Here is a 24,906-nt window from a genome sequence, read left to right as displayed (position 1 = left end):
TGCTCTCATGACTGGATGGTGCAAAACCTGCTGAGCCCCACAGCTACACAGTCCCATGGACTCAGTATGATGCACGGGACTGAACAGAAACACCTAATGCAGGCAGAGGGTGACCCCTTTTCTAACTCAGTTGGTCTCCTTGACATTAAGTGACCTGTGAAAAACATTAAGGAGCAGCTCCATAGTTGTCTGCTGCAACAAGATTTGGTTCATTACAGTTTTTGCTGCAGTGAAGAGAGAACACACCATTCCTTCTCCTCCAGGTACTCCTGAAAAACAGGGTAAAATGGAAATAAAAAGATGAAGTAGTTTTCACTGCTGCAACTCTCTCTACATGTTCCTGTCGCCGAGCAGCCTCTCTCCTACATATATCCTGAAGCTCTACAGGAAAAGAACAGGCTCACAACAGCCTTGTCAATCAATGTTCAGGCTCTTTGAATAAGCCCTAGAAAAACAGACACCCCTCAGAGCCTGAGCACAGGGAAAGAAAAAAGTTTGAATGTGTTCCAATTTACAGCCAAGACCTATTTCAGCAACTCAGAAGGATTCTTTCTCAGAAGACACAGTAGCCCTTGCTAGGGAAGGGAATACTTTTTATCATTCCCGGCATGCAGGTCTTTCCCCTAATGAAACTAGCCCATACTGGATGCAGACTGGCTCAGGATTTGGGCGGCCAAGCCCAAGTGAGGTTACCCTGCTCATGGATGGTCACTCTTGTCAGGGTCCACAAACACCGGTCTGGGAGGTTGGTCCTGTTTGAAAGGAGCCCTACCAAAAAAATCCCTCTGCTCCTGAAGTAACCTGGCTACACCTAATGACAGCACTTCCTCACCACTGGGGAAGCCTAAACCCAAATGACCCGGACTGTCAGTATCTCTTAATTCTAGCTGTGGACTCCCCCAAGGCATCTCCCTAGCCCAGCCTGCTGTATTTGCTCCTTCATGAGCTCTAACCCGGATACAAGACAATACGCAGACAACCCTCACAGGCAACCTCCTCCTATGGGAAGACTTCAGATGGCTGAAGCATGGCTAAAATGAGCTTCCATAGACACTCCTTTGGTAAAACCCAGTGTCAGGACTTCCTGGACAAAGGGCAGGACTTCTTCCTGCCCTTTTTTATATTATGGTGAAATTCCACAGCTGATATACCTGCGTACATGTAATCCATGCAAACCACAATCCAAAGTTTCCACAATTTGTGGTTTGTTTGGGTTTTTTTTAACAGGGTAAAAGAACTCCAGCAATGGCTCAATCCACTGTGTAGCATAACGGGTCTCTGTAGCACTCTGAGGTCTACAGCTGGTCTACATCCAGGCTCTGGACATCTACAGATGTCTACATCAGACATCTGCTTTGTCTACACAGGAACCTCACCTTTAGCTACGGCAACACTGTCCCAGCTGAGCAGTGGAAGGATGGAATTCTGCTGTACATGTGCAGTACTGCTGGGCATAAGGCTTCCCAATCAGTGCATGAGGAAATATTTCTGACAAAGATACTCCAAGCAAAATTTTGGGAAGGTCTATCCTTCAGCCGCCTTCTTACCTCCCAAAATAAGTATTAGCATCTGCAGGAGAGGTGCAAAACCAGAAAGGTAATTTTGCTTGCAATACTACCCGTGAAATAATTACACCCCCACACAGACTGCTGAAAAACAAACAACAGCCCACACAACTGAAGAGCTCGATTTCATGAGCCCCTAAAGAAGCTTTCTCAGAAGCAATAAAAAAGAAAATGAAATTTACAATGCAGTTTCTCCACAACAGAATAAGTGGAATGGGTAAAGACACATCAAATTAACTCACACTAGCAGAGGGACCCTCCCAGCTGCCATCCAAAGCATTCACGCTCTAGGACTTCAAAATAAAAAAAGCCATTACAGAATTTAAGACAAAAGTAATTTTATTGTCTACCAAATCACACCTGATTTTTTTTTCTTTTACAAATCCCAAAACAAATGAAAGAATTTTTAAAATGTAATATTATGTAAAAACCCATTTGCCACAGACTACTGTACTCAGTGGAACTAATATACATTTCAGGAGCGTGGCCAATTGTAAAAATAATCCTATGAAATAAACATTGTTCATAAAAATACAGTAAAATGCACTTTCCACATCTCAATAAATACATTTTAACTCTGTTTCCAGTTGGCATTTTAAGCCACTAGAGAGCTCTTAATGAAGAAACCGCCAAAGTTTAATTTCTCTGTATGCACTTTTAGAATTATTGCAATAGCATCCAGAACTGTAAGCATTTTCTTTGTAGACTTTTGTTTCTACCTTCAGGGGAATCACAGACAGGAGAAAAAATTTATCTATAAAATGTGCTACTCCCATATTGATTCCCATTTTGGAAAGAATGTTTAAGGCTTTCTTTCTTAAGAAATAGTCCTTAGAACAAATTGTTTCAAAGAAGAATTCTCCAGAATTACTCAGAAAATTGAAGTCTATTGTCCAGAGTCATAGTTTTGTTTTCAATCTGTTTAATACATTTAAAATTAAAAATTAAAGTCATGTTAGATAAAAATAGACAGTTTAGAACATCTTTAATAACAGCGAAGATAAAGGTTTTGTTAGAAAAAGAAAATCTCGCCCTTTTTACAAATCTTGCAAATTTTTAAATCCAAGTATTGACTTGTAGTTCTGCCTTCCATGCACACACAAAAACAGACAATTATATATACATAGATCCCTGATTAAGACATTTTCAAAATGGCTTATTAAAAATGTAAAAGTCAATTTCAACTGAAGTCACATTTTGTTTGTTCAAACATCAGTCATTTCTTCAGAAGATGAGTATTTCTCTTCCTTTCCTGTGATGCTTTCCTTAGAGGTTCTGTCTGCCTGTAAGTGAATCAGTGTTTTACACATCACACAGCTTGTGACAATAAGTTAAACATTACTGTGCCCAGTGAATGAGTGCCTTTTAAAAAACAAACAAACAAATTCAACTCTGTTTGATGGCTGAGACCATGGCTAAGAGGCTGACTGGCTTATGCTTTCTTTGCTGGCCTCCTTCACTTCCATCCATCAGCTGTTTCTGATTCACGTGAAGACTGGTATATCTGGCATACTTGACGGAACAGAATAAAAACAAGAAAACCCAATTAAAACCCTTTATGACTTCGTAGATTCATTGCATCACCTATAGCTCTTCCATTTCAAAGTGTGTATTAAAGCTGTTTGCCATGGATGTATGTTCAAAGATCCTTGTCAGGCTTGGTTTCAGTAGCTCCACGGAATTACATGACAGCTGCTGCGAGGTATCACTCTTCAGGGCCATGATCTGATGAGTTCCAGGATCCCTTCTGTCATAGTACAGAGCCCACAGCAAAGTAATAGTGAGGATCATAGCCAGGATCTGTGTTACTCCAATAGAGATTCCTAGAAATCTCAGCACTTGCAATTGCTTTGTTCCCCTCAAAAAAGTGTACATTTTTTTACCACATCCCTATGAAACAAAAAGATTTTTAAAAGTTAGTCAATATTATTTGGTTTGCAGTTCCCAAGGTTTAGCTCATCCTACCTAGTGCTGGCTTTCCTGGCTCCCCAAAATTTCTCTCTTCCTTCCTTCAAACAATACTTTGAAAATTATTTTGCCTTCTTTTTAATCACTTCCATAATGACATCTTTAAGTTTTCTCACACACTGAGAGGTTACTGCATGTAAGCTCCAAGAGATCTGTGCTACTCTTTAATTCAGAAATCACTCTGAGTTCCTACCAACTACAACTGATTTTTAAAGAAACTCAACTGGTTTTGTGAAGGTTTAAAAATCCTCCTAACCATCTTGTTTCTCTCATTAATTTGCAGATCTTCAAAGCTGTCAATTATTTTAAACTCTTCAGACATTTTCTACAATTACCACCACAATCTGAAGTTTAAACAATATTCTAGGAAAGATCTACAGACCTGCATAACCTCATCAGTGTTTCTTCCCACCTTTTCTCTTTTATCTGGGCTCATTATATGCCAGCTTATTTAGTTCCACAGAAAGTCCCTAGAGAGTAGAAAAATCATTACATTCCAATCACTAGTAAGGAGCATTGAATAAAATAACCTTTAATGGAGGACTTCTGACAAATTTCCAGAACGCAGTGGGTACACAAACAGACTTTCTTTAGTACTTAGTGATAATAATACTACATACATGTGGCATTACTCCTACTTTTCATTTCTGAACTACTAGCACCTACTTATTGCAAAAAGCATATCCACTTACGCTAGTTACATTCTGCCTATATTTTAAAATTAACTGGCTTAATTTCAGATTTGAATGTAGAAACTTCCCTGCCAATTATTGTGATGATGGTATACCAACATCCAGTATTGCTTCATATATTGTGCTGTTGCTACTTAAAGCAACCCAGGCAGGCAGCTTGACCCTGCTCCAAAGAGGTGACAATCCACACACACTGTATTAGGAAGATGGTCACACGCACCACCTCTGCAATTATTTACAGAATAACAATAATTATTTTTTACACAGAAAAGGTCTGGTGAAAAATTATGTTAAAACATCCCAAGTTGATGTTTCCCAGAAATGGAAATTTGTTTCTTTCCAAACCATCAGTGCATGCTCCAAAGTTTGCATACATGGCCAACTAATAATTACTGTAAAAGGCTTCAGAAAAGTCCCAAGCCTTCTTAAGGCAGCAAGGATCCACAGATAGACACTGGCTCTGGGAACTACTGGACGACAGTACAAACACAAGCTATGACGCTTGTGATCAGAAAAGGTGATGCCCAGTCTCAGACAGGATAAAACCTTGAAGAGAGGGGCCCTTAGTGACCAGCCAATGCCTATTCTCTATTCTGAACTTTGGAGGACTTCACAACCTGCAAAGCTGCAAAACTCAAAGGAACACAGGTAGCAAGGGAAAATTCAGAGTAACAGACTGGATGGGATAACACCCCAAATAACCAATACGCATTGGTCCCAGAAGACATCAGGAACCCATCAAGATAGGCACTGTCTTCAAAATGTCATTTTTGCATTTATATTTTTACTACATGTTTCTTATAGCTTTTCTGTGAGAAGAAAGCAATTGATCAAAGTGACAGAATCTGAAGACAGGACATGATAAATAACGCTTTTCGATCACACTGAAATTCTCCAAAGCCAACAATTTCAAATGCTACAGTCTCCAACGTATTTGATGAAAGGTCTGATTCTTGCTTCACACACAAAATTCATGCTGCAGTCAACAGATTTTCATTGAGGATCTAAATTAAATTAACGTACTTTATGATAATGGTACGAGAGTAAGTTAAAGGATCTCAATCTCTTTGCTCCATTCTTATTTGACTGTGTTGGTTTCTAAACATTAATATAGTTTAGACACAGAACAATGAGTGAATGTGAATTCTTTGGCATTTGAAAAACAAAAAAAACCAAAAAAACAACGCAAACTGTAGAAAAAGCATTATAATTGAACTTGACGAGGAACAAAAAATGTCACATTGGTGTCTTCTTGAACTAGAAGGCAGTGCTGTAATTATACTACTTTCCAAATTTGTTTTTAATTACAGAGAAGCTGACTGCATTTTAATACTTCTAATAACTTTAAGGAACGAAGGTACATGCTAGTCAAGTTAAAAATACTCAACCACAGCAGTATTCAAATTCAGTTCATTCATTGCCTAGAGGAAACATCCATTAACAGAGAGCAGTAACATTAATGCCTGCATCTCCTGCAGTACGGACACATAACTGAGACGAATTATGCCTGATCTAGATAGACTGCCTCCCTCCATTTAATGATGTTCTTGCAGTTCTGCTCTAATACACATTCAAAATCAGTTTTAAAATTGAGAAATATCCAGCCACCCCCGTTATCCTCACATTCATGCATTTTATTTCTGCTTATGCAACACATTCATAGTTGGTAGCCTGCAATTAAAGGGTACATAAATATACTTTTCTCAGCAAAAGTAAAAGTTTATCACTAAACAGGAAGCTCTTATTGACAACTCAAAAACAGTATAAAATGTTGCAGCAATCATTCAGAAGAATTAGATTCAAATTCCCACAAAGCTATGGATTAAAGGCCTGATTCATATTTATTACAAAGGCTATTTTATCTTCTCAGTCTTACAATGGAAACAAACCAGGTATTTCTGATTTACTGCAACATCACAGAATAAGGAGCAGATCTTAAATAAGGCATTCTCAGAGTAGCAAAGAGAACCATCAGCATATTCAACAAATCTCTTATATACTCCAATTTTGAGTATACTCAAAGTATGCTAGAATACAAAAAAATATTGAATATGCAATTTTGATTCTTCTGAAGATACCAACTCCTACCTATCCTTTTGTCTAAGCTACAGTTCCTGGCCACAAGATGGGCAGAGCTCCCCGTGTCCTCAGAGCACAACAAATCTCTAAGGTTTTTGTATCTGTCATGATGTACTTCCCTCACAACCACACTCTAAGGTTAGACTGTTCCACGGACTGCATCAAAGGTGAAGCCAGTCAGAATAAAAGCAGTCCAAGACGACTAACACATTTGAAAATAGCTTTCAAAATAATACTCTCAAACAAAACTCTAAGCCAACTTTCTACAAAAATTGTATTGTGAAGGATTCTAACTTAAAGAAGGCTCCAAAATCCCAGCAGAAAATTACAGCACAACTACAAAAAAAACCTACTTTATCGCAGCCAAACGAAACTTCAATTTTCTGAAGTACTACAAAGAACTTTTCTGAAGCACCAGAATGAACTTGCGAAGCATTTACATAAGCCAATTTTAGGCTAGCGAGTCTAATACCATCAGGCTCCCTCTCAAACCACCAAATTATGACAAGTTTGTTTGGAATCACTTTCTAAAAAAGCTTTTCTCCTTCAAATCTCCAAAGCAGAAGTGAGACCGATTAGCCTTGCAAGTATAAGCTGGTTTTGCATGATACTGATAAACATATTAGCAAGCACACTCTATGAGCCTGTGAAACAACCCACAGGCAAAGACCATGGGAAAAAAAATGTTCTGCCAACCAAATATTGTACATCTCAAAAAGCAACAGAGTATTTTTGTAGCTGGTAAAACAGAATACAGCCTGTCCATTTTTTTAATGGATTATGCAGTACAGAACCAAAAATATTTTTTTCTGAAAGCTGAATCTATCCAAAATGCTCTGGGGTACGGTAAGGGAAGAACAATAAATGTGCCCTTCAGGTTTCTTTTATAAAAAAGCCAGGCAGGCTTTCTTTTTATTAAGTGGGTCTTAACAGAGCCCTTATGTTCTACATCATCATCATCTTTGGCTGTTAATTTTCTACAAGTAGAACCGAAAGAACTTCGACATACAAAGTGCAGCACAGAGAACCACCTTCCTGGAACATGGCTATGGGAATGAAATATTAACAGAAGAGATGATGTAAGAAAACCTTGCAGTTTCAACAAGACACTCCATGGACTAGTTCTCCTCAGAATTTTCTGAGCTTCCCAAGCTCAACAATTTGTTTTTCATTGAGTGACACTGCTTGCATACTCTTGCCTTTTCACATAAGCAGGAAAGATGCTCAAGGCAAACAAACATTCTGCAGCTTCCACACACTTACACACCTTGAGTGCTCTCTATGGCAGAGTTGGTCTGTGTGGCGTCAATACTGGCAGCAGTATTACAAAAAGCAACTATTATTGCACAGTGAGCCACAGTTCGTTCTTCTTCAAGCATGAGCAAGAGGCTAGGCTTCTTCTGGGGCCTTCCAAAGTGCTTTGCGATTCAGAGACTGACACTTCTACAGTCCAACCAGTGCTGTGAGCCTCGCCATAGGGCAGGAGAGTCTCTACAAGCAGCTGGTGGAAAGAAAACAGGCTCTGCCACTGTCGTTAAGGTTCCCTAACAGAGACTGGCCTTCTGAGGCACTGGCCTTTTGGCAGCTCTTCCTTCTCTTTTCCTCCTAGAATCACACCAGGCCTAGGATGGATGTCTGAATGCCCATAATAAATTACATAATTTCTGCTTGTAGAGTCAATGCCATACAAATGCATTTCCCCAAAACCAGACTGTTTCCTGGCAATAGCTAATGTTCATCTTAGCTTGTTTTTACAGTGGATCTCCCCTGCTTCAGAGGTATCTCTCCATAGCACCTCAAAAAGAGTTACATAATTAGATTCTTGTAAGAAAGTTTTGAAAGTGGTAAGAGACTGGGACAAGATAAGATGGTTCTTTGGGTCATCTTCCATAATGCAGAGTTGCATTGTCTGCTGGAAAAACGTTCAGGCTGCAGCATCTGGAAGTACACTTCTCGGGCTCATCCTCCTTCCTATGCACCCTATATTACTTTTAAAGAAAGCAAATGAAGAATATATCTCTTCTCAGAATCTCATAACTACTTGACTGAGGCATGGGTCTTGCCACTACTGGACTACCTGGCCTGTTGGTCATTCTGCTATTACTGAATGCACATCATTAAACATCTTCAGAGGTCTGTTAGCATAAAAAAAAATGGTAGGTATCAAAGCAGTCTCCAGGCAAAGGTGACTTTAGACAACATTTTTGTGAGAACAGTTAAAACTGTTTAGTAGAGAACATATTTACTTCTTTGCATAATTTTCATCCTAAGAACAGTAATGACTTGCTACCATGATCACCTCCCTTACCCACTTTAAACAGGTCCTCTCCTGGTTTTAAGGCTTTAAGATTTTTTTCTTTTTAAATAGTAATCATAGTGTAATGTAGTAGAGTTAGAGAGAAAGAGCATTTTTACATGAAGTTTCCGTGCATTCTCACAGTGGAGCAACTGAATTACCTGCCTCCTTGCATGACCTCGTTAACAAGAGAGCTCTCATCTTCCAAAGGACTTCTCAAAAGCATCCTTCACTGTACAACATACCACTCCAGTCCTCATTACTTCATGGCAAGTAGAATTTCTCCTTGTTTGGCAATCTGGAGACTGGACATTACATTAAAAACTATTTGGGGTTTTTTTTAATTTCTGACTGGAGCAAATTTCAGCTCCAACCTACCCAATATAAAACAAATATTTAAGCACATCTCAGATGTTAACTGCACTGCTAACAACTCATATCACTTCCACGTAAGGGTGGGTGGGTTGTTTCTCTCCTTTTTCGTTTCTTCCTTTCTCCCTCTGCTTCAGCATTAATCAATAATAAACAAACACGATTACTCAACAAACCCTCCTGCTGCATTGCAAATGATGAGTTTGAAAAATGACTGGATCAGGAAGAATGTACAAAGCCTTCTGAAATATGCACACTTTTCTTCTTACCTCCTGATAAAGGTCACTGAGATCCTCATGATGTGCCTGCTTAGAGCACCCTGGGAACTCTCTGACACAACAGGAGTCAGGCGGCCAGTCCATCTCTGTCATTTCCAGCCAGTCTGTGAAGTACACCACCCCACAACATTTAAACTGCAAAGGAAGGATTAGCCAAGATCAGCAATAATGATGCTACTTCTTCATAAAAGTAGGTCATCAAAAAAGCTAAATAAATTCTATTAATGACTCCCAAAACATTTACGTAGGACTAAAAACACCTACAAGAGCTTCCACATACCTTCTTTGGCTGTGTTTTGACATAAAGGTGACATGAAAAATGTAGTGAACAATGAGCAGCTCAGAAACAGCCAATGATACTGCTCTGTCCTTTAAATCCCAACTGCTCCCTCAAAGGATGCTTCACAGAAATTGTCCTACCCTGTAATTCTGCTACCCTTACTACAAGGAGCTAACACATTATAATTTTATGTCAAAAAGGTGACTAATAAACAAGTATACCTGTGGCTGAAGGAAGTACTAGGAAAAGGTGATTAAGGTCTTACTAGTGAAGACTATTCCTGCAGGGCTAAAACTATGGACACATCTGTCAAAAACAAGATGAGAAAAACCACAGATTTATCTGAATACAGAAAAAGAAAAAAAGATTTTAAAAGTGAGCGAAAAGGTATGGAAATGACAAATGCTGAAAGCAAAAAGGGGGAAGGAAGGGGTATCACACTAAAATAAAAACTGCAACAGAATAAACCATAAAAGCAAGAAGTCTGGCTGCAAAGCAGATGAGTCATAATTGGCTATAAAAACCACCTGGTCTAACAACCTGTCTTCTCCTCTGCAAAACACACCGAGAGAATTAAAGCCAAATCACCAGCCTATGACATTCCTAACTGCTTTCACATAAAAAAGGGCTAAAGCAGTTATATTAAATTTTGTTTGGAATTGGATGGCAAACTGATATAACTGAGGGGGGAAAAAAAAAAAAAAAGAAAAAAAAGCCTTGCTGCAGGAAGAGGAAGCTGCTTTCTTCTATCTGGATGTTCTCTAGTACCAGCCTGAGTTTGTAAGTCATCACCTGGTCCCTTTGACCCATGGGCTTGGGAACATTTGCCCCTCTTACCCGCTTCAGAGCCAGAGTCCTGTATACCATGCCACTCTTCGGTCACAACCAAGCAAATCAGTGCCCCAACACCAGGTTAGCACACACTGTGCCTTGACCTTACAAATCCCACTTCTTCCTTTTTCACTAGAGCTGTTTTTTATCAGTTTGTTAGTCGGTCAAAATCCCCTCAATGCTCAAGCTTTGGCTCCTCATTGTAATTGCACAGAGCACCTCACTAAACATCCTTTTCTTAATCTCAAATCTTTTCTTCCTCCTGCCCAGTTCTTCCTTCCTGACTTCAACTGACCCTTCTCATCTTCCTTGGTATAGTCACAACTCTTGATATTAGACCAGCAAGAAGGCTAGCGGGAAAACATATTTCCCATCTCTCTCAGATGGGAAAAGATACAGAAGAGCAAGCACAAGGCTGATCAGGGCTGAATCTTTGCGAACAAAATTGTAAATTACAATTTTTTCTTTTGGAAAAAAAAAAAAAAATAGTGCTGAGAAGGGCCCCAGGCATAGTGCTCATTCAAACATAAAGCACATATCAGGCTCTCACGTCCACCATCTGAATTATGAATAGACAGAATAAAATTGACAGTCCACCAATTAAGTAGGAGCTGTAAAAAAGACTTCTTAGTTCACTTCAAACTTTCCCAGATCATTCCTCTAACCAGAGATGGAATATAGGAAATCTAAGTTCTAAAGGAACCTTTCCTACCCTGGAAGAGTTAAGGCATTGTTGAAGTTTTATTAGATTCCTTTTTCTACATTTATTTTTATTCATATTAAAACCAGCCATTATGATGACACTACAAGCAGGAGGATAAAAAGCAACTTCTAAATTTAATCAACCCATACATTTAAAAAAAGATACAGTACCAGGCCTATGCAAGGGAAACGAGGCCATTTAATTATACTATCTCAGGTACAGAACAGACACAAACACTCTATCTGTGTATGAAGAATTACTTGATTTCACAGAGCACTTGCATAGCCAAAGCAGGGGACTGGGAAGGGTGGGGGTGTGTTTAACCTCATGTAGTCCTCGCTTTTTCTTTCAGGTTTTAGCATAAATACAGACTAACCAAGTGCTGCCAGGAAATGTTTAAATAAACAGGAAATCTGTGCAACAATGATAGATTTCAAGATTTCAACAAGGGCAACACAATGACAGGCACTTAAAGAGTTCTCTTCCTGCACATGAGTTATATTTGGAGTTAATGGGTTTTACCTTGGGCAATTTCATGTTTTTGTAACATAATACTTCATTCTTTAAAAACAGTTCTGAATTTTAGTAGCCTACAGGGCAAAGCTGTGAATAGACAAGGAAGCTTTTTGGTTTGTTTCCCACCCCTCCAGTCAAAGGAAATAAAAACCCTGATCACTTTCTCAAACCTCAGCCAAAGAGACAGTGTTTGCATCTTTTTGGAAACTTGCTTTCCCCCTCATTTCCAGCTAAACACATTATCTTAACCAGGGCAGCTCCATGAAGGGAAACTAACAGACTCTACAAGGAAAGGGAGCACGGTTTAATATTAAAACAGCCTATAGAAATGTTTGTTTCACTTTACTTGCAGATTTTAAATTTTACATACATCAGTTTCTTAAATGTTATCATAATCCTAAAAGGTATTGGTGTCCTAACCTTACTGGCAGACAAGGAGACAGTGTCAACAATTTAAGTGAATTTATTAACATTCTTTTTTTGGTGTTTTAGTATTTTTAGGGCATACGTAAGCTCAAGAGTTGGGTATCAAGTGATGTTAAAAGATATCATCACTACACAGGGTTTCACAGGGAATGAACTTGCATTTATTTACCTATTCACTTAAAACCAAACCTTTTATTTTAGCAGTTAAATAACATTTACCATGCATGTATTACTTCAGCTCATGAATTAACTGTCATCTTACCTCCCTCTGGAAGAAATTCCAAGCATGGGTCAGCCACTGGTACCTAGGTAGGCCATAATTGGTCATCCTGGCTTTCAGTGTGATCATATCGGACCACTGCACTGGAACCTAAAGCAAGGACAGAAAAGCAATTCACACAGCATATCAGCTGGCTTGTGGCTCCAAACCCAGAACTTCCATCGATTCTGAGATCTTTCCAGCGCAATGACCAAAACAGCTTTGAATTGAAGAGTAAAATAAGTGCTTCAATTTTTATGATATTGAAACTTTATGAGGCTTTATTAAGATATCAGGAAAAAGTTATTTGTTTCCTTTGCTTACAAATTAAGGTACACTGGAAAAGGAGATGCATTTTGCAGAGATTCAGAGACAGATGGGTACAATCCAGTTATGACATCACCAGATTTTTTACCTGGCATAAAACTTGAACAGAGCACCATGCAAGTCATCAGGGGTGGCATCTGTCTGCCCCAGTTTAGCTATCTCGCTGGTGTCATCTTAGTCAATAGAAAGAAACAGGCAGCCATATTGAGATGAACAGGGGAAGTTCATCTCAAGATAAATACTTTAAACAGAGCAGATGAATCATTCCATTGAAGTCTCAAATCCACTTTACTTTGTAAAGCGACAAACTTAAATGTCTAACTTCTAAATACATAGAATTATCTGAGATGAATTCTACCCTGAGTCTTTTTGGTGGCCTTTTGGCTTTCCATGCAGGTATCCTGAATGTACTCGATTTCAGTATCTTGCCCAATAGTAACAAGGAAGTGCATACACACAGGCCCCATGAACTTTTTTCTTCACATGCAGCCTTGTAAATCTTTCCTTCTGAAAGAAGAATACTTTAAGTATTTTTCTTTCAAATTTGACTACTCACAATTGAGGTGCTGGTGCTCTCCATTGACAGACTACGACCCTCAGTCAGCAATGTATTTAGAAACAATAGAAGCAAGTCCTATGGCACTTGGCATACAATGCAGTTAAGAGTCAAGATAACTAACTTCGGCAGTGCAAATTTCAGTGTGCCAAATTAAAACAAGGAGCTGAAGACTTTGCAGCACAGCATTTATGCTGAGTTTTGCCTTGTTCCCACTAGCCTTAACAATTATGGTGAAAGAAATCACAGTTGCAGCTTTCACTGGGGGGACGGAGGAGCCCAGCTCTTCTAGCAGCTGTGACTTACCTATCCTGTTCAATTTGGAGTCAAAAGTAAGGGCATTCTGAAAACAGCAATAAATGGTATTTAAGAAAAAAAAAAATTATCACTATACTTCCCAAGGAGCCTGGAATTTGTTGTGCCAGATGCTCTACAAAAAACAGGGACAATCACTGCCTGACTGACCCCATAATCCAAGTAAGAACATCTCATAATGTTTCATTACCACTGCTAAGTTATACTACATTACTGAAACTTTGGTAAAGCTTGATATGTCATGAATATGAATATGTTAATAATATCCTAGAAATTTAACACATCTTTCACTTAGCAGTGTTTTTCTTTCTTAAGCTATAAAGCATTGAATTCACAACTGTCCACATGAAAAATATTTTAGCAGTAGAATACTAAGGATACTTAAAAACAGTATCACAGAACATTTCTACCACAAACATTTATACTGGTCACTCTAATAGAGTAATTTGGGTTTGTACTCAATGCATTTCTCTTTCCACTGCATTGGAAGTTAGCACTCTGCTTTCTTTGGATATTATTTGATATCACTGCAGTTAAGCTCATACTTGACAGACTATGTTTTTATTATCTTATTTGAGTTGAATACAGTCCAAGATTACGCATGTAACACAAGGCATACTTCTTTATGAAAACAATGGAAAGCAAGAAAAAAAAAATAATCAAGAAGTGAGAGAAGGAAATTAAAAGCAAGTCAAAACAAACTAGACCCTACTGCAGGAAGGAAATTTGAATTCTGGAGCTAAGGAGAGGTATCAGAATCGGTTTGACTGCTCCAAGAACGCCAACATGTCACACTAAGGACTATCGATGCATCTACTAAATAGCTTCCCATCAGCTCATGCATGCAGTAGTGCACAATAACACATGATCTCGAGATGCATTTGTTTGACTATACGCCAACAACACTTCTCTGTAGCATGGTTTGATTTTAGCATAAGTTCTGTAAAGCTCAGTTTGCCACTGAGATCTACTTACTCATTATTATTTTTCCAATGAGTATCAAAGCTTGACCAATACCCAAGCAAGCTGAGAACCCACACTGGCTTTTCAATCTTGTGGGTGGACAAATTAGTCATGAGGCACACTTCAGGCTGAGAGCTATCATGAGCTGAAAGGAAAATCGTTTATACAAGGACTCTTAGAGCAACTTGTCCACACGCCAAGGAGAGCCCATATTGGATCAGCAGAGGCAGTTATCCGCCAGTGACATTCTTGACAACATCACCTGCCCACCTACACTAATGCCAACTGATTTTTTAAAAGCCACCAGTGGCTCATGTGATTTTATGTTACACTGAAACTAATATGACAAGTCACCCCCATGGGTATAACAGGGAGTCTTCTTTAACAAAGAGTAGGAGAAAGCATGCTCTAGCAAAGTTATCTGCACAGGTATTAAAGAACCACTGAAAGCCAACTGTGCTCTTCCAGACTGCCACATTCCCTAACAGTTTTCAGCAGCAAGAAACCTGAGTCTGGCCCACCTCATCGCATGAAAGGCAGCAGTGTTGGAACAAAGGGAATAAGAGGAGGAAATTGGATGGAAAGACAAAATACACCCCCAACAGATGGATGTTAGTTATAACTGTCATCCTTGGCAAACCCCCCCCAGATGGCAGCTGTGCCCATAGGATGAAGCATGTCTCTGCCTGCATTCCCAGTTTTAAAATGCATCAATGTAAGCTGACATTTAAAGTAAAGGGATAGCTTTTATTGCTGCTATATTAGAACACCCCTCTGGAATCTATACTGCTGATGCAAAGTGCTGCCACATAACTTCAGACTTCAAATCTGCCAGAAATTCCTTTGGTCCCAAAAGACTCTCTCCCATCTTACTGCAATGCAATTGCTACTCACTGTTGGAAAGACCAGGATATTGCGCATATCATTACTCATAAAAAAATACCAGACTGAGTACAAGACATAAGGACATAGCAGCCAGCAGAATAACATTTCTCTACACTTACCCATTTTCTTGCATGCTGGTTACAAGTTTTCAGTTTGAAAATTAAAGGTTGGTACAGCTATAAAAACTAGACAGAGATAAAACCTCTTCACAAGTTTACAGAAGAGTGTTTTATAGCTAAGACATGTTTTGCTTAAAACTGGCATTTATAGCTTGTGGAGGCAGTGTGAAGATTTCAGCAGACAGCAAGTTCTCTGTTGAAAGAACATACTGTCTGTTTACAACGTAGTACACTCAGCTCTCTAAAACATTAAGAACTTTTGGGGCAAAATCCCTTCAAATTCTCACATCTCCTCTCTCAAAATACTTACCTTAAGGCTTAAGTTCATACTTTATCCTCAAAATCTCCATTGACTTTAATGAGAACCTGCCTAAGTGAGAATTAACGAAAAATAAAGTCCTTAAATCAGGGGCTGCAGGATTTGGCTCTCAGCTGTAGAGAAGGTAGAGAGAAACTCAGAAGGGACCTTCCAGACAGACAAGATTTCCAACAAGAATTCTCTGTTTAAAAAAGAGCCAGTCACTTGAAATTAGACTGTTGGAATAATGAACAAAGATAAACACTGCAGCAATCAGAAAACAGCTAGCTAATGGAAATCTTTGTTTTCTTCTGTTGAAAAAATGCAGCCTCCTTTTCTGACTCACCGTTATTTCCTGCTCGTAGGTCCAAACACCACAGGCCAGTTCAACGCAGAATATTACAAGCAAGCTTCCAAAGTACTGCAGAAAACAGAATGGTCTTAGTTATTTTTGATATTCAGGTTAACTTTGAAAAAAAGACTTAACAATATTGAAGGACATCTTGAAACATTATTAACATTTCACATGACTGAAGACATGGAATCTAAAATACATATTTTTAACCAAAACATGAAAGATTCACACAGCAAACTTTCTAAAAGTTTAAGTCATGTGATTTCATACAAACTTAACATGAAGCATGTGAATATTACAATGGGAAAATAAATTCATTTCCTTGTTGTACAAGTTGTTGTACAGGAGTACAAGGCTATCATGACACATTACACTAAAACAGTTGCAAAGAGGACAATCTTTTTTCCTCTCATACAGGTGGAAAAAACCTCCTCTTTTTTCAGTTCTATCCATTTAAGCAACATATCCAAATCATGCCAACAGCCAAAAGGGAAAAGAAAAAAATAAACATAAAAAAGAGAAAATTGACAATACAGAAGCAAACTAGGTTCTTGAAAGCTCTGTTCTCATCAAAGTGATTTAGATATTTGAGATCAAGCATAAAGGCACAAGTTCTGACCACTGAACTATTTTAAAATAGAAAATACATGTATAAGTGAAGGAGCTGTACTGGTCTGATGATGATGGTTAAGAAAAACTGATTGCTGTGTTTAAAAAGAGCAGAACTATCATCAACAAACCCTTTTGAATTTCAGGATAAAGCTGCATGGAAATTAAGACTACTTTAATTGGTGTTCTCTATTAAAAGTAATACATTTATCTTTTGATTAAAGCAGAATATAGCTCCATTCATCCTCGACTCCAAACTTTCTTCCATGTCAATGGACCGAGCTCCCCCTTGTTCTCAGTACACAAGATTTAAAGTTACTGTCATCATGGATTTTATTTGGAAATCAAACCACAATGTAAAATAGAATAAATCTGTAATTCAATTAATAGGGTACCTGCCAAAAGGCTCCTAATTTAGTCATTTAATTCTGGAATCTATTTAGGACAGGTATAAAAGACATAAAACATGTATTAAGGATAAATGATTTTTTTTTTTTTCTCTATTAAAGGGTCAATAAGCTGTATTATTTAAAATAGAGACTATAAATCCACAAGTAGTAGGATTTAACAGTCACCTACATGGCACCTTTTTCATCCACCCAGTCTGGAACTGAGTAATCCACAGATACCTTAGCAGCCACTGAACAGCGCCATCCTTAACTCCTACTTGCTGATCAAATCTAACTCCCTGAATCAGGTTTGCAGACACAAATGGCCAAATTAAAAATGTGCATGTAAAAATATATATGTGAATTTTGAAGAGAAACCTGTATTCGTGCCCTCCCCTTTCAAAGGTCAATTCAATAAAGATGATATTGAAAGAAGACATCCAATTTTGCTAGCCTCTGCCATTTTACACTGCATCTTCATAGTCATTATAGCTGAACACATTGCATACCCTTACAAATCAACAATGTAAGCACATGAAGAGCTCCGGTACAGGCCTTCAATAACCAGCATGTTCATCCTCCACAGGTCCAAAAGAGGAAAAAATTTTAGTCGTACCTTGGAAAAACAATGATGCTTTCTCTAAAAAATAAGATCATGAGCTTCTGGGCAATGTATCCACTATCACTATAGTGCCTGCAAATTATGCAAATACTTTGCATACTTTGCAAATATTCACTTCAAAAGGGGTAAGAATATCACATGCTTTAGCTCTTTTAATTCATATTAAAAAAAAAAGTTTAAGGACATTATGGCTAATACTGACATTTTAGACAAGAAAAACAACTAAACATTTTGATGAAAAGCAAATTTGAGTACTGAGCTGACAAAGAAAGTTTTAGTGGTTTTATACTCTTAATTGGATAACAAGCCTGGGACTGCCTGCTATCCCCAAATCTTATGCCAAGCTCACTGATCGTGGTAAAAGCGATATATGTGGGGGTATACATATGGCATTCTCTGGAAAACTCTTCATTGCCAGTTCCTTGCAACATTTCATTCACCAACCTTAACATCTGAAACTTCATCGTTTTTGTTTAGTTAGGAAAGTTTGTGGTAGCAGTTGGAGACAGAAGAGCCAAACCCAAGATCTTCTCTAGTAACTGAATCTAGCCCCAGACAGAAAACTATTCAGCCAGATTCACTCATAAACCACTACTGAGTGTGCCAGGAATCGAGCACTCCTGACTAGCTATATCTGGACACATCAGGGCACTGTAGAATCAAGCCTTCTGTCCTGAGAAAGCACATCTTCTGTTCATATGGCAAAGGACAAGACAAAACACAAAGTGTTTACGCACATGAAAGCACACACTAGGAAATGAACAACTGCAAGCACACCAAACTTGTACAAAGCAGCTTCAGTTTCCCTCTGCTACTGAAGGGGAATATTATACCTCTCTCTAAAGTACTATTTGTTTTGCAAACCATTACATTATGTCAGTTGTGTATGTGTGGAAAAAACCCTGTAACCATTATAGAAATTTACTACCCCTAATTTCCATCTTCCAAAACCAGAAATTGTTACTGATTTCAAAATTATTCCTTGTCCCCAATTAGATTCCCACAGGAGTCTGAATGCTAAATGCATCTTCCTGCATTTACACACTTCTGCTTTTTGCCAGAAACTCGAATGTGGTTTTGAAGCAAGACTTAATATTTCTTCCTATGGGCTGAGTGGCTACATTCTGTAAAGGAGACTAACTCCGTGAGGAGTGCTATTGTGCGCTATGCACAAAACTGCGCCAGCAGGTCACTGATACTAGCTTCTACAGCACAGCTCCCTCAGAATACTTTACTGAGATATTTTGTACTGATTTTTTGGAGTTGTTTTCTTTTATTTCTGGGGCTTTGAGGGCAGGGAGAGGGTAGGATAGGAGAAGGCACAAAAGGGAGCAAATGTTTTTGCAAAGATATCTACAAGTTATATATAAAATAAAATACATATATAATAATTATATATTATAATAATAATTATATATAAAATAAAAAAATCTACAAGCAATTAATGCAAAACCACAATCACTTCAAGAACTAAGAGACTATTCACATGGCAAATACTATAGACTCTTAACATCCCTCTTTTGTAGGAAATTGCTAATCACTGTACTTCTCTCCTTAGACAGACTATGCAAAGTCATCAGAAAACTGAAGTGGCTCCTTCATCCTGTCACAAACCTGTTAGAGTCCATTTCACTGAAGGATTTCCTCCAGCAAGGAGGAAAAACCTAAACCAGCGGGGTTGTGGAAAAAGCTAAAACACTGCTTCCTAGAGAGAAGGTGAATGACTGAAATGCTGGCAGAAAACACTCTTTTGAGAGTAACAAATCAATGCAAGAATATTTGCCAATTAAAAAAAAATTAAATTAAAAAAAAAAAAAATATGCAGTAGATATTTACTGCTCCTCACTAGGTCACATATATACGGATGTGGCCAAGATACTAAACTTCAGCAGCCCTGCAATGTCAAATGGATGTGTCAATTAGCAAGGCTAGTTCTTCTGCAAGGTCCTCATTAAGCTTACTCACCACCACTGGCCACAGGGGAGAAAGGAAGGCAAGCAGCAATTCAGTAAAGCAGCAGCTTTCCAACAGGAGCATCTCTAATACCTAGAACCTTGCACAAGCACCTGGGCTTTTTTTCTGCAGCAATGGATGGGTATATGCATGTGGCTCCATCTTCAGAGCACAGAGCTGCAGCACTGACAGCCTGCAGAGGCTTAAACAACTGGAAAGAAGCAGGAACAGAAATAAACTCATTATGTGAAAACAACTTTCAGAGAGAACCAAAAACAGAGGCGTGAAGGGCCAAGATATTAAATATATTCCCTGACTGAATATCAGGTGCAATTACCTGTCTGGTGTGTAATCACCAGACCCTGTTCTGCTGGAATACTCTTCATGTGGAACAGGGTAAAAGCGACCCCACCCGACATCCTCACCCTACCCTGAAAACTCTGATGCAGAAACCACAAACAGCAACAGGACAGAAACCCACCACAGTGAGTACAACCTGCTAGTGCAGAGACACTACCAGATCATGCTCAGCTACTATAACAGCCTCAGAAGAGGTTTTGCTCTTAAGACAGAAGGACCTCCCTTCTGTGGCTGAATTTCATCATCATTGGATTTCCATTCAGTATATCCATTATCCCACTATCCTTCTGTCTTATATATGAATTCCCTGTAGAAGTGGACCTACAGTTGTCTGACTTGCTTTGTGTTTTGTCTTGTCCTTTACCTTATGGACAGAAGATGTGCTTTCTCAGGACAGAAGGCTTGATTCCACAGTGCCCTGATGTGTCCAGATATAGCTAGTCAGGAGTGCTCAATTCCTGGCACACTCAGTAGCGGTTTATGAGTGAATCTGGCTGAATATGTCACGATTCCTGCAATTAATCACTTAATATAATTTGTCTATGCTTTTCAGGCAACAGGTGATAAGAACTGGTGAAAAATAACCTCTATTTTTGTTACTAACATGGCAACAGGACATAGGAAAAACTGGGACTTCAGAAAACGCAGTACATGGAGGGAGTCTAAAAATTTTACTCTTCCTCCCACCTCAGTCACCATTTCAAATACCCTTCTCCAAAGTATTTTCAAAGACACAGATTTCTGATAATTTTTTTTTTTTTTTGACAGTGGAAATATTAAATCCTCATTACATCTAGCAAAGGAAAACTAGAGTTAAAATTCTTGCGTCCTGCAGTAGTCTACTTCAGTGCAATATCCAGGGCAGCGTAAATACCCCGTGCCCTATTATCAGCCATCGCAATCATCCCACTGGCAAAGATACAAAAACCACATGACTTCCTCAAAGGGTGCCCTTCCAAACTTAGCGGAAGCATTATGCCAGAAATGAAGCTAAGAGCAGAGGCCCTCACAGAAAGTTACTGGCTATGGGTACTTAGTGACCAACAACTCACTATGGCCCTCTGATGCCAAGCAGGCCAGGCAGGTAAGGATAGCCATACTACAAAGCCATGCATACCCAAATATGTTCCTGAAGTGATACCATGTGGGTTTTTTTGCTCTGCCACAGCTGGGCATGGTAATTTTTTGCCAATGACCTATGGAATGCCTCATCAGCATTCAGCTACTATAACCCATACAATCAGTGGGCTGTTAGCCCATGCACAAGGAGAATCAAAGACCCGAGCACATGCTCAGTCATGCTCACTTGGAGAATTTGGTCTACAAGACTGTAGAAATCCTTCCATTTTTGAGCAAATGAGCCTTTCTTTGAAGGATCAGTATACTTATTAATGAATCATCGTTCACATACTCTGCATTTCATTTAATAAACATCTTTTTTCACGGTTTTCCACTCTCCTCCCAAGAGTTTTTCTTTTCTCACACAAGACATAAAACATTTTTTCTCCTCTTCAGACTCAAGAGAAAACACAATCCTTATGTCTTTATGTCAGAGCAAACGAAAAGTAGCTGATCAGCAAGTCCAGCCTCCTCAGACTTTCTGTCTGGCGCTCACACCACCTTCTCGGGCAACAAGGTCCATATGGCAAGAGAGGCAAGGAAAGCTCTGGGAAGGAAGGGCAGGGTCTGAATGAGATTCCAAGGGTAAGGCAGCTGCAGAATGAAACCTTACGGGAATCTCTGAAAGACTAGAGTATATGGTATGTAAAACAAATGCCAGAAGATTTTAACAGGGTTATGCATAGCATTTCCCAGTGGCTAACAGCCTGAGAGCGTCAGCCTTGTTCTTTGGAGACACAAGCCATCCAGACATCTGTCTGCACCCTGGCCACCACCACTAGATCACCAACGGGAACCAGACTCTTTCTGTGCAAAACCTAATAAGAAGTCCTCCCTCCTTCAGTAAGTTACAAGCTATGGTTCCCTTTATTAGTTACAGTTTACAAAGTAAGGAGGTTATTTTAATGATTAATCCAGCTATATTCTTTAAAAATGAAGCACTCATTAAACAGAGTCAGACAAGCTGCATGGAAAACTGAAATTCTCTGTTTATCCACTCCGGCAGTACAAACTTTCCCCTGCCTGCCATGCTCCCTCCCAGCTCCCTCAGCCCTGCCCTGAAGGGATTAACAGTTCATTTGTCATTCCAATTTAAAATCTGGTTTGCTTGCTTGACAACACAGAAATCTGTGAGAAACAGAGTCACGAGTCAACAAAAGAATGGGCTGAAACCACCAACTTACAATATTAGCTACTGAATGCCATCCAGTTCTTCAAAATAAATATATTCTACAGCAAAATGATCAAATACCTCTATTATTTTAGATTTGCTTTACTAGATCACAAAATTTTATCAGTGTCTTACAGCTTGTAACCTTTGCAAAGTCTAAGTTTTATATGAGTAGTTACCACTTTTCCCAAAAATCTTTGTAACTAATTTCCTGAATTAAAAAATTAAATTATGGCAGTGAACATTATCATTTTCTAAGGTATGTATCCAAGTTCTTTTGATTGACCCCCTGTGCTTTTTCAAAAACTAAACAAAATTGTTTATGATCAGAACTTTGTTCACAGCCTCAATTCTTCTGTGAGATATTAATGACCTGTTTTAAATGTTTAATGGTTAATCTTTGCTTTTATAAAGAAACAGGTATTATTTTGGAAATAAGAAAATCCACACTTCAGGTAATTATTAGGATTTATTTGCTCAAGGCTCAATTACCTAAAGTCAGTGAACTCCAAGGAATAAGGGTCGTTGTGAGGTCATGGTAAAGTACTGAACAGGACATAGGTAAAGATAGACATTAGACCATTATGTCCTCATGGCTTAAAATATTCCCTTCCCTTCCCCCTTCTTCTCCCCTTACTTCATAGGATTTTTATTAAAACCTAAAGTTTCCTCTTCACACAGATTTTCAAAACACAGCTCTCTTCATCTCTCTACCACTTCTTTATTTTTCTACCAAGGAAATTAAAACACTCTAAGAAATGCTTCTTTAGTCAAGAAATCCTTTTTCCTTGTAAAATAGACCAATTTGGTGCTGACGCACAAAATAACTCTGCCTCGGCATGCCCAAAAAACACTTCAAACATTCACCGGTTTGAGTGAAGTGCTTTTAGATATAAAACACATACCACAGCCCCTGTGCACAGAGCACAGTTTGTGATTAATTAGTCAAAAGGGCAAGATTAGGCAAGAAAAAGAGATTAATTTAACTGTCAGGGCATGCACTCCACGCTCAGTCTGTGGTAACAAGAAGGTAGTTGAGCTACAGTGTCAAGGCATGCCCTGGCGGTGAGGCTGGGCTGCATTTCAGACAAGACACTGAGCTTGGCTGGGCTTTGTGGATCTGTTTACTCATTTACTCTTTCCTTGCTCTCAGGGACTCTCCCATTCCCTATTCCTTTCAGCAGAGAAAAAAAAAAAAAAACAAAACAAAAAACTGGGCAAGCAAGTAATGAGAAAAGAGGAGCTAGGAAGGACAGTGAGAAAAAAGTACACTACGGCAGCACAACCATGTATCACCTCAGCAGCTCCCTATCTTCTTTTCTTAGTTAAGATGCAGCACCCCTCACTCCCATCCTGGTATCATTCCCAGATCTCTAACTTCGACAACCTCAGTCCTTTGAACCTATAGTCTTATCAATCAATCCCTGTCTTTTCAATAGTTTCCTGGTATCCACATCCACCACTCCACTTCACCTACTTTTCTATTACTATCTTCCCTCCTCGCATTCCAGAGCCTTTTTCAGTTCTGGTGTCATTTCAGTCCCTTCTCCTGCCCTGGGTATCAATGACTTTCAAGAACTTATAGAATCATAGAATCACAGAATGGTTTGGGTTGGAAAGGACCTTAAGATCATCTAGTTCCAACCCCCCTGCCATGGGTAGGGACACCTCACACTAAACCATGTCGCCCAAGACTCCATCCAACCTGGCCTTGAACACTGCCAGGAATGGAGCATTCACAACTTCCTTGGGCAACCCATTCCAGCGCCTCACCACCCTCACAGTGAAGAACTTCTTCCTTATATCTAACCTGAACTTCCCCTGTTTAAGCTTGAAGCCATTACCCCTTGTCTTACTACTACAGTCCCTAACAAAGAGTCCCTCCCCAGCATCCTTATAGGCCCCCTTCAGATACTGGAAGGGTGCTATGAGGTCTCCACGCAGCCTTCTCTTCTCCAGGCTGAACAGCCCCAACTTTCTCAGCCTGTCTTCATACAGGAGGTGCTCCAGCCCCGTTATCATCCTCGTGGCCCTCCTCTGGGCTTGCTCCAACAGCTCCATGTCCTTTTTATGTTGAGGACACCAGACCTGTACACAATACTCCAAGTGAGGTCTCAGAGGCAGAGTATAGGGGCAGGATCACCTTCTTCGATCTGCTGGTCACGGTGCTTTTGATGCAGCCCAACTTGGGAGGGAGGAAGCAGTATTAATAGTGTAACAAGTGGGAATGAGGGAAAAGAGGAACAAGGAAGATAAAAAGATCAAGGCTTGCTACAAAGGTTTTGAATTATGAGGCTGGACACAGTGACACTCAGTAAAACCAATAGTTAGGACATGTCTCCAAGAACAAGCAAAATAGTAACTCTCATCAGATGAGCTTAAAAGTATAGCACACAGTGAAAAGCATGCCACAGAATTCCAGACACTATGTTTCATGCTGAAAACATTCTGGAACCATAAAATACTACTATCAACAGATATTTACCTTTCACCTTAGCAGTGTACTTTCTTCCTAAAGGATGAGCAAGTGGCTCTTCACTATTGCAGAAGTATACAAAAAACCCCAACTATTTTAATTGATGGCATCGTAACCACGCTCT

The 24,906-nt window shown here is 39.1% G+C and overlaps 1 protein-coding gene across 3 annotated transcripts in view; it reads right to left on the bottom strand.

The window, feature by feature from the left end:
- Positions 1 to 1,883: 1,883 nt before the first annotated feature.
- Positions 1,884 to 24,906, bottom strand: part of TSPAN12 (tetraspanin 12) — a 43,052-nt gene continuing 20,029 nt past the window's right edge. For all 3 annotated transcript variants that reach the window (XM_030478897.1, XM_030478896.1, XM_030478898.1), the window contains 4 exons: positions 16,075 to 16,149; positions 12,269 to 12,376; positions 9,242 to 9,385; positions 1,884 to 3,455 (listed from right to left, as the gene is read on the bottom strand). In XM_030478897.1, coding sequence (XP_030334757.1) covers positions 3,150 to 3,455; positions 9,242 to 9,385; positions 12,269 to 12,376; positions 16,075 to 16,149 — 633 coding nt within the window. In that variant the 3' untranslated portion in view covers positions 1,884 to 3,149. The remainder of the gene's footprint in view (positions 3,456 to 9,241; positions 9,386 to 12,268; positions 12,377 to 16,074; positions 16,150 to 24,906) is intronic.

Source organism: Strigops habroptila, chromosome 3 (genome assembly GCF_004027225.2).
Source record: "Strigops habroptila isolate Jane chromosome 3, bStrHab1.2.pri, whole genome shotgun sequence".
NCBI lineage: Eukaryota > Metazoa > Chordata > Aves > Psittaciformes > Psittacidae > Strigops > Strigops habroptila.
This window is presented reverse-complemented; position numbering and strand designations above follow the sequence as displayed.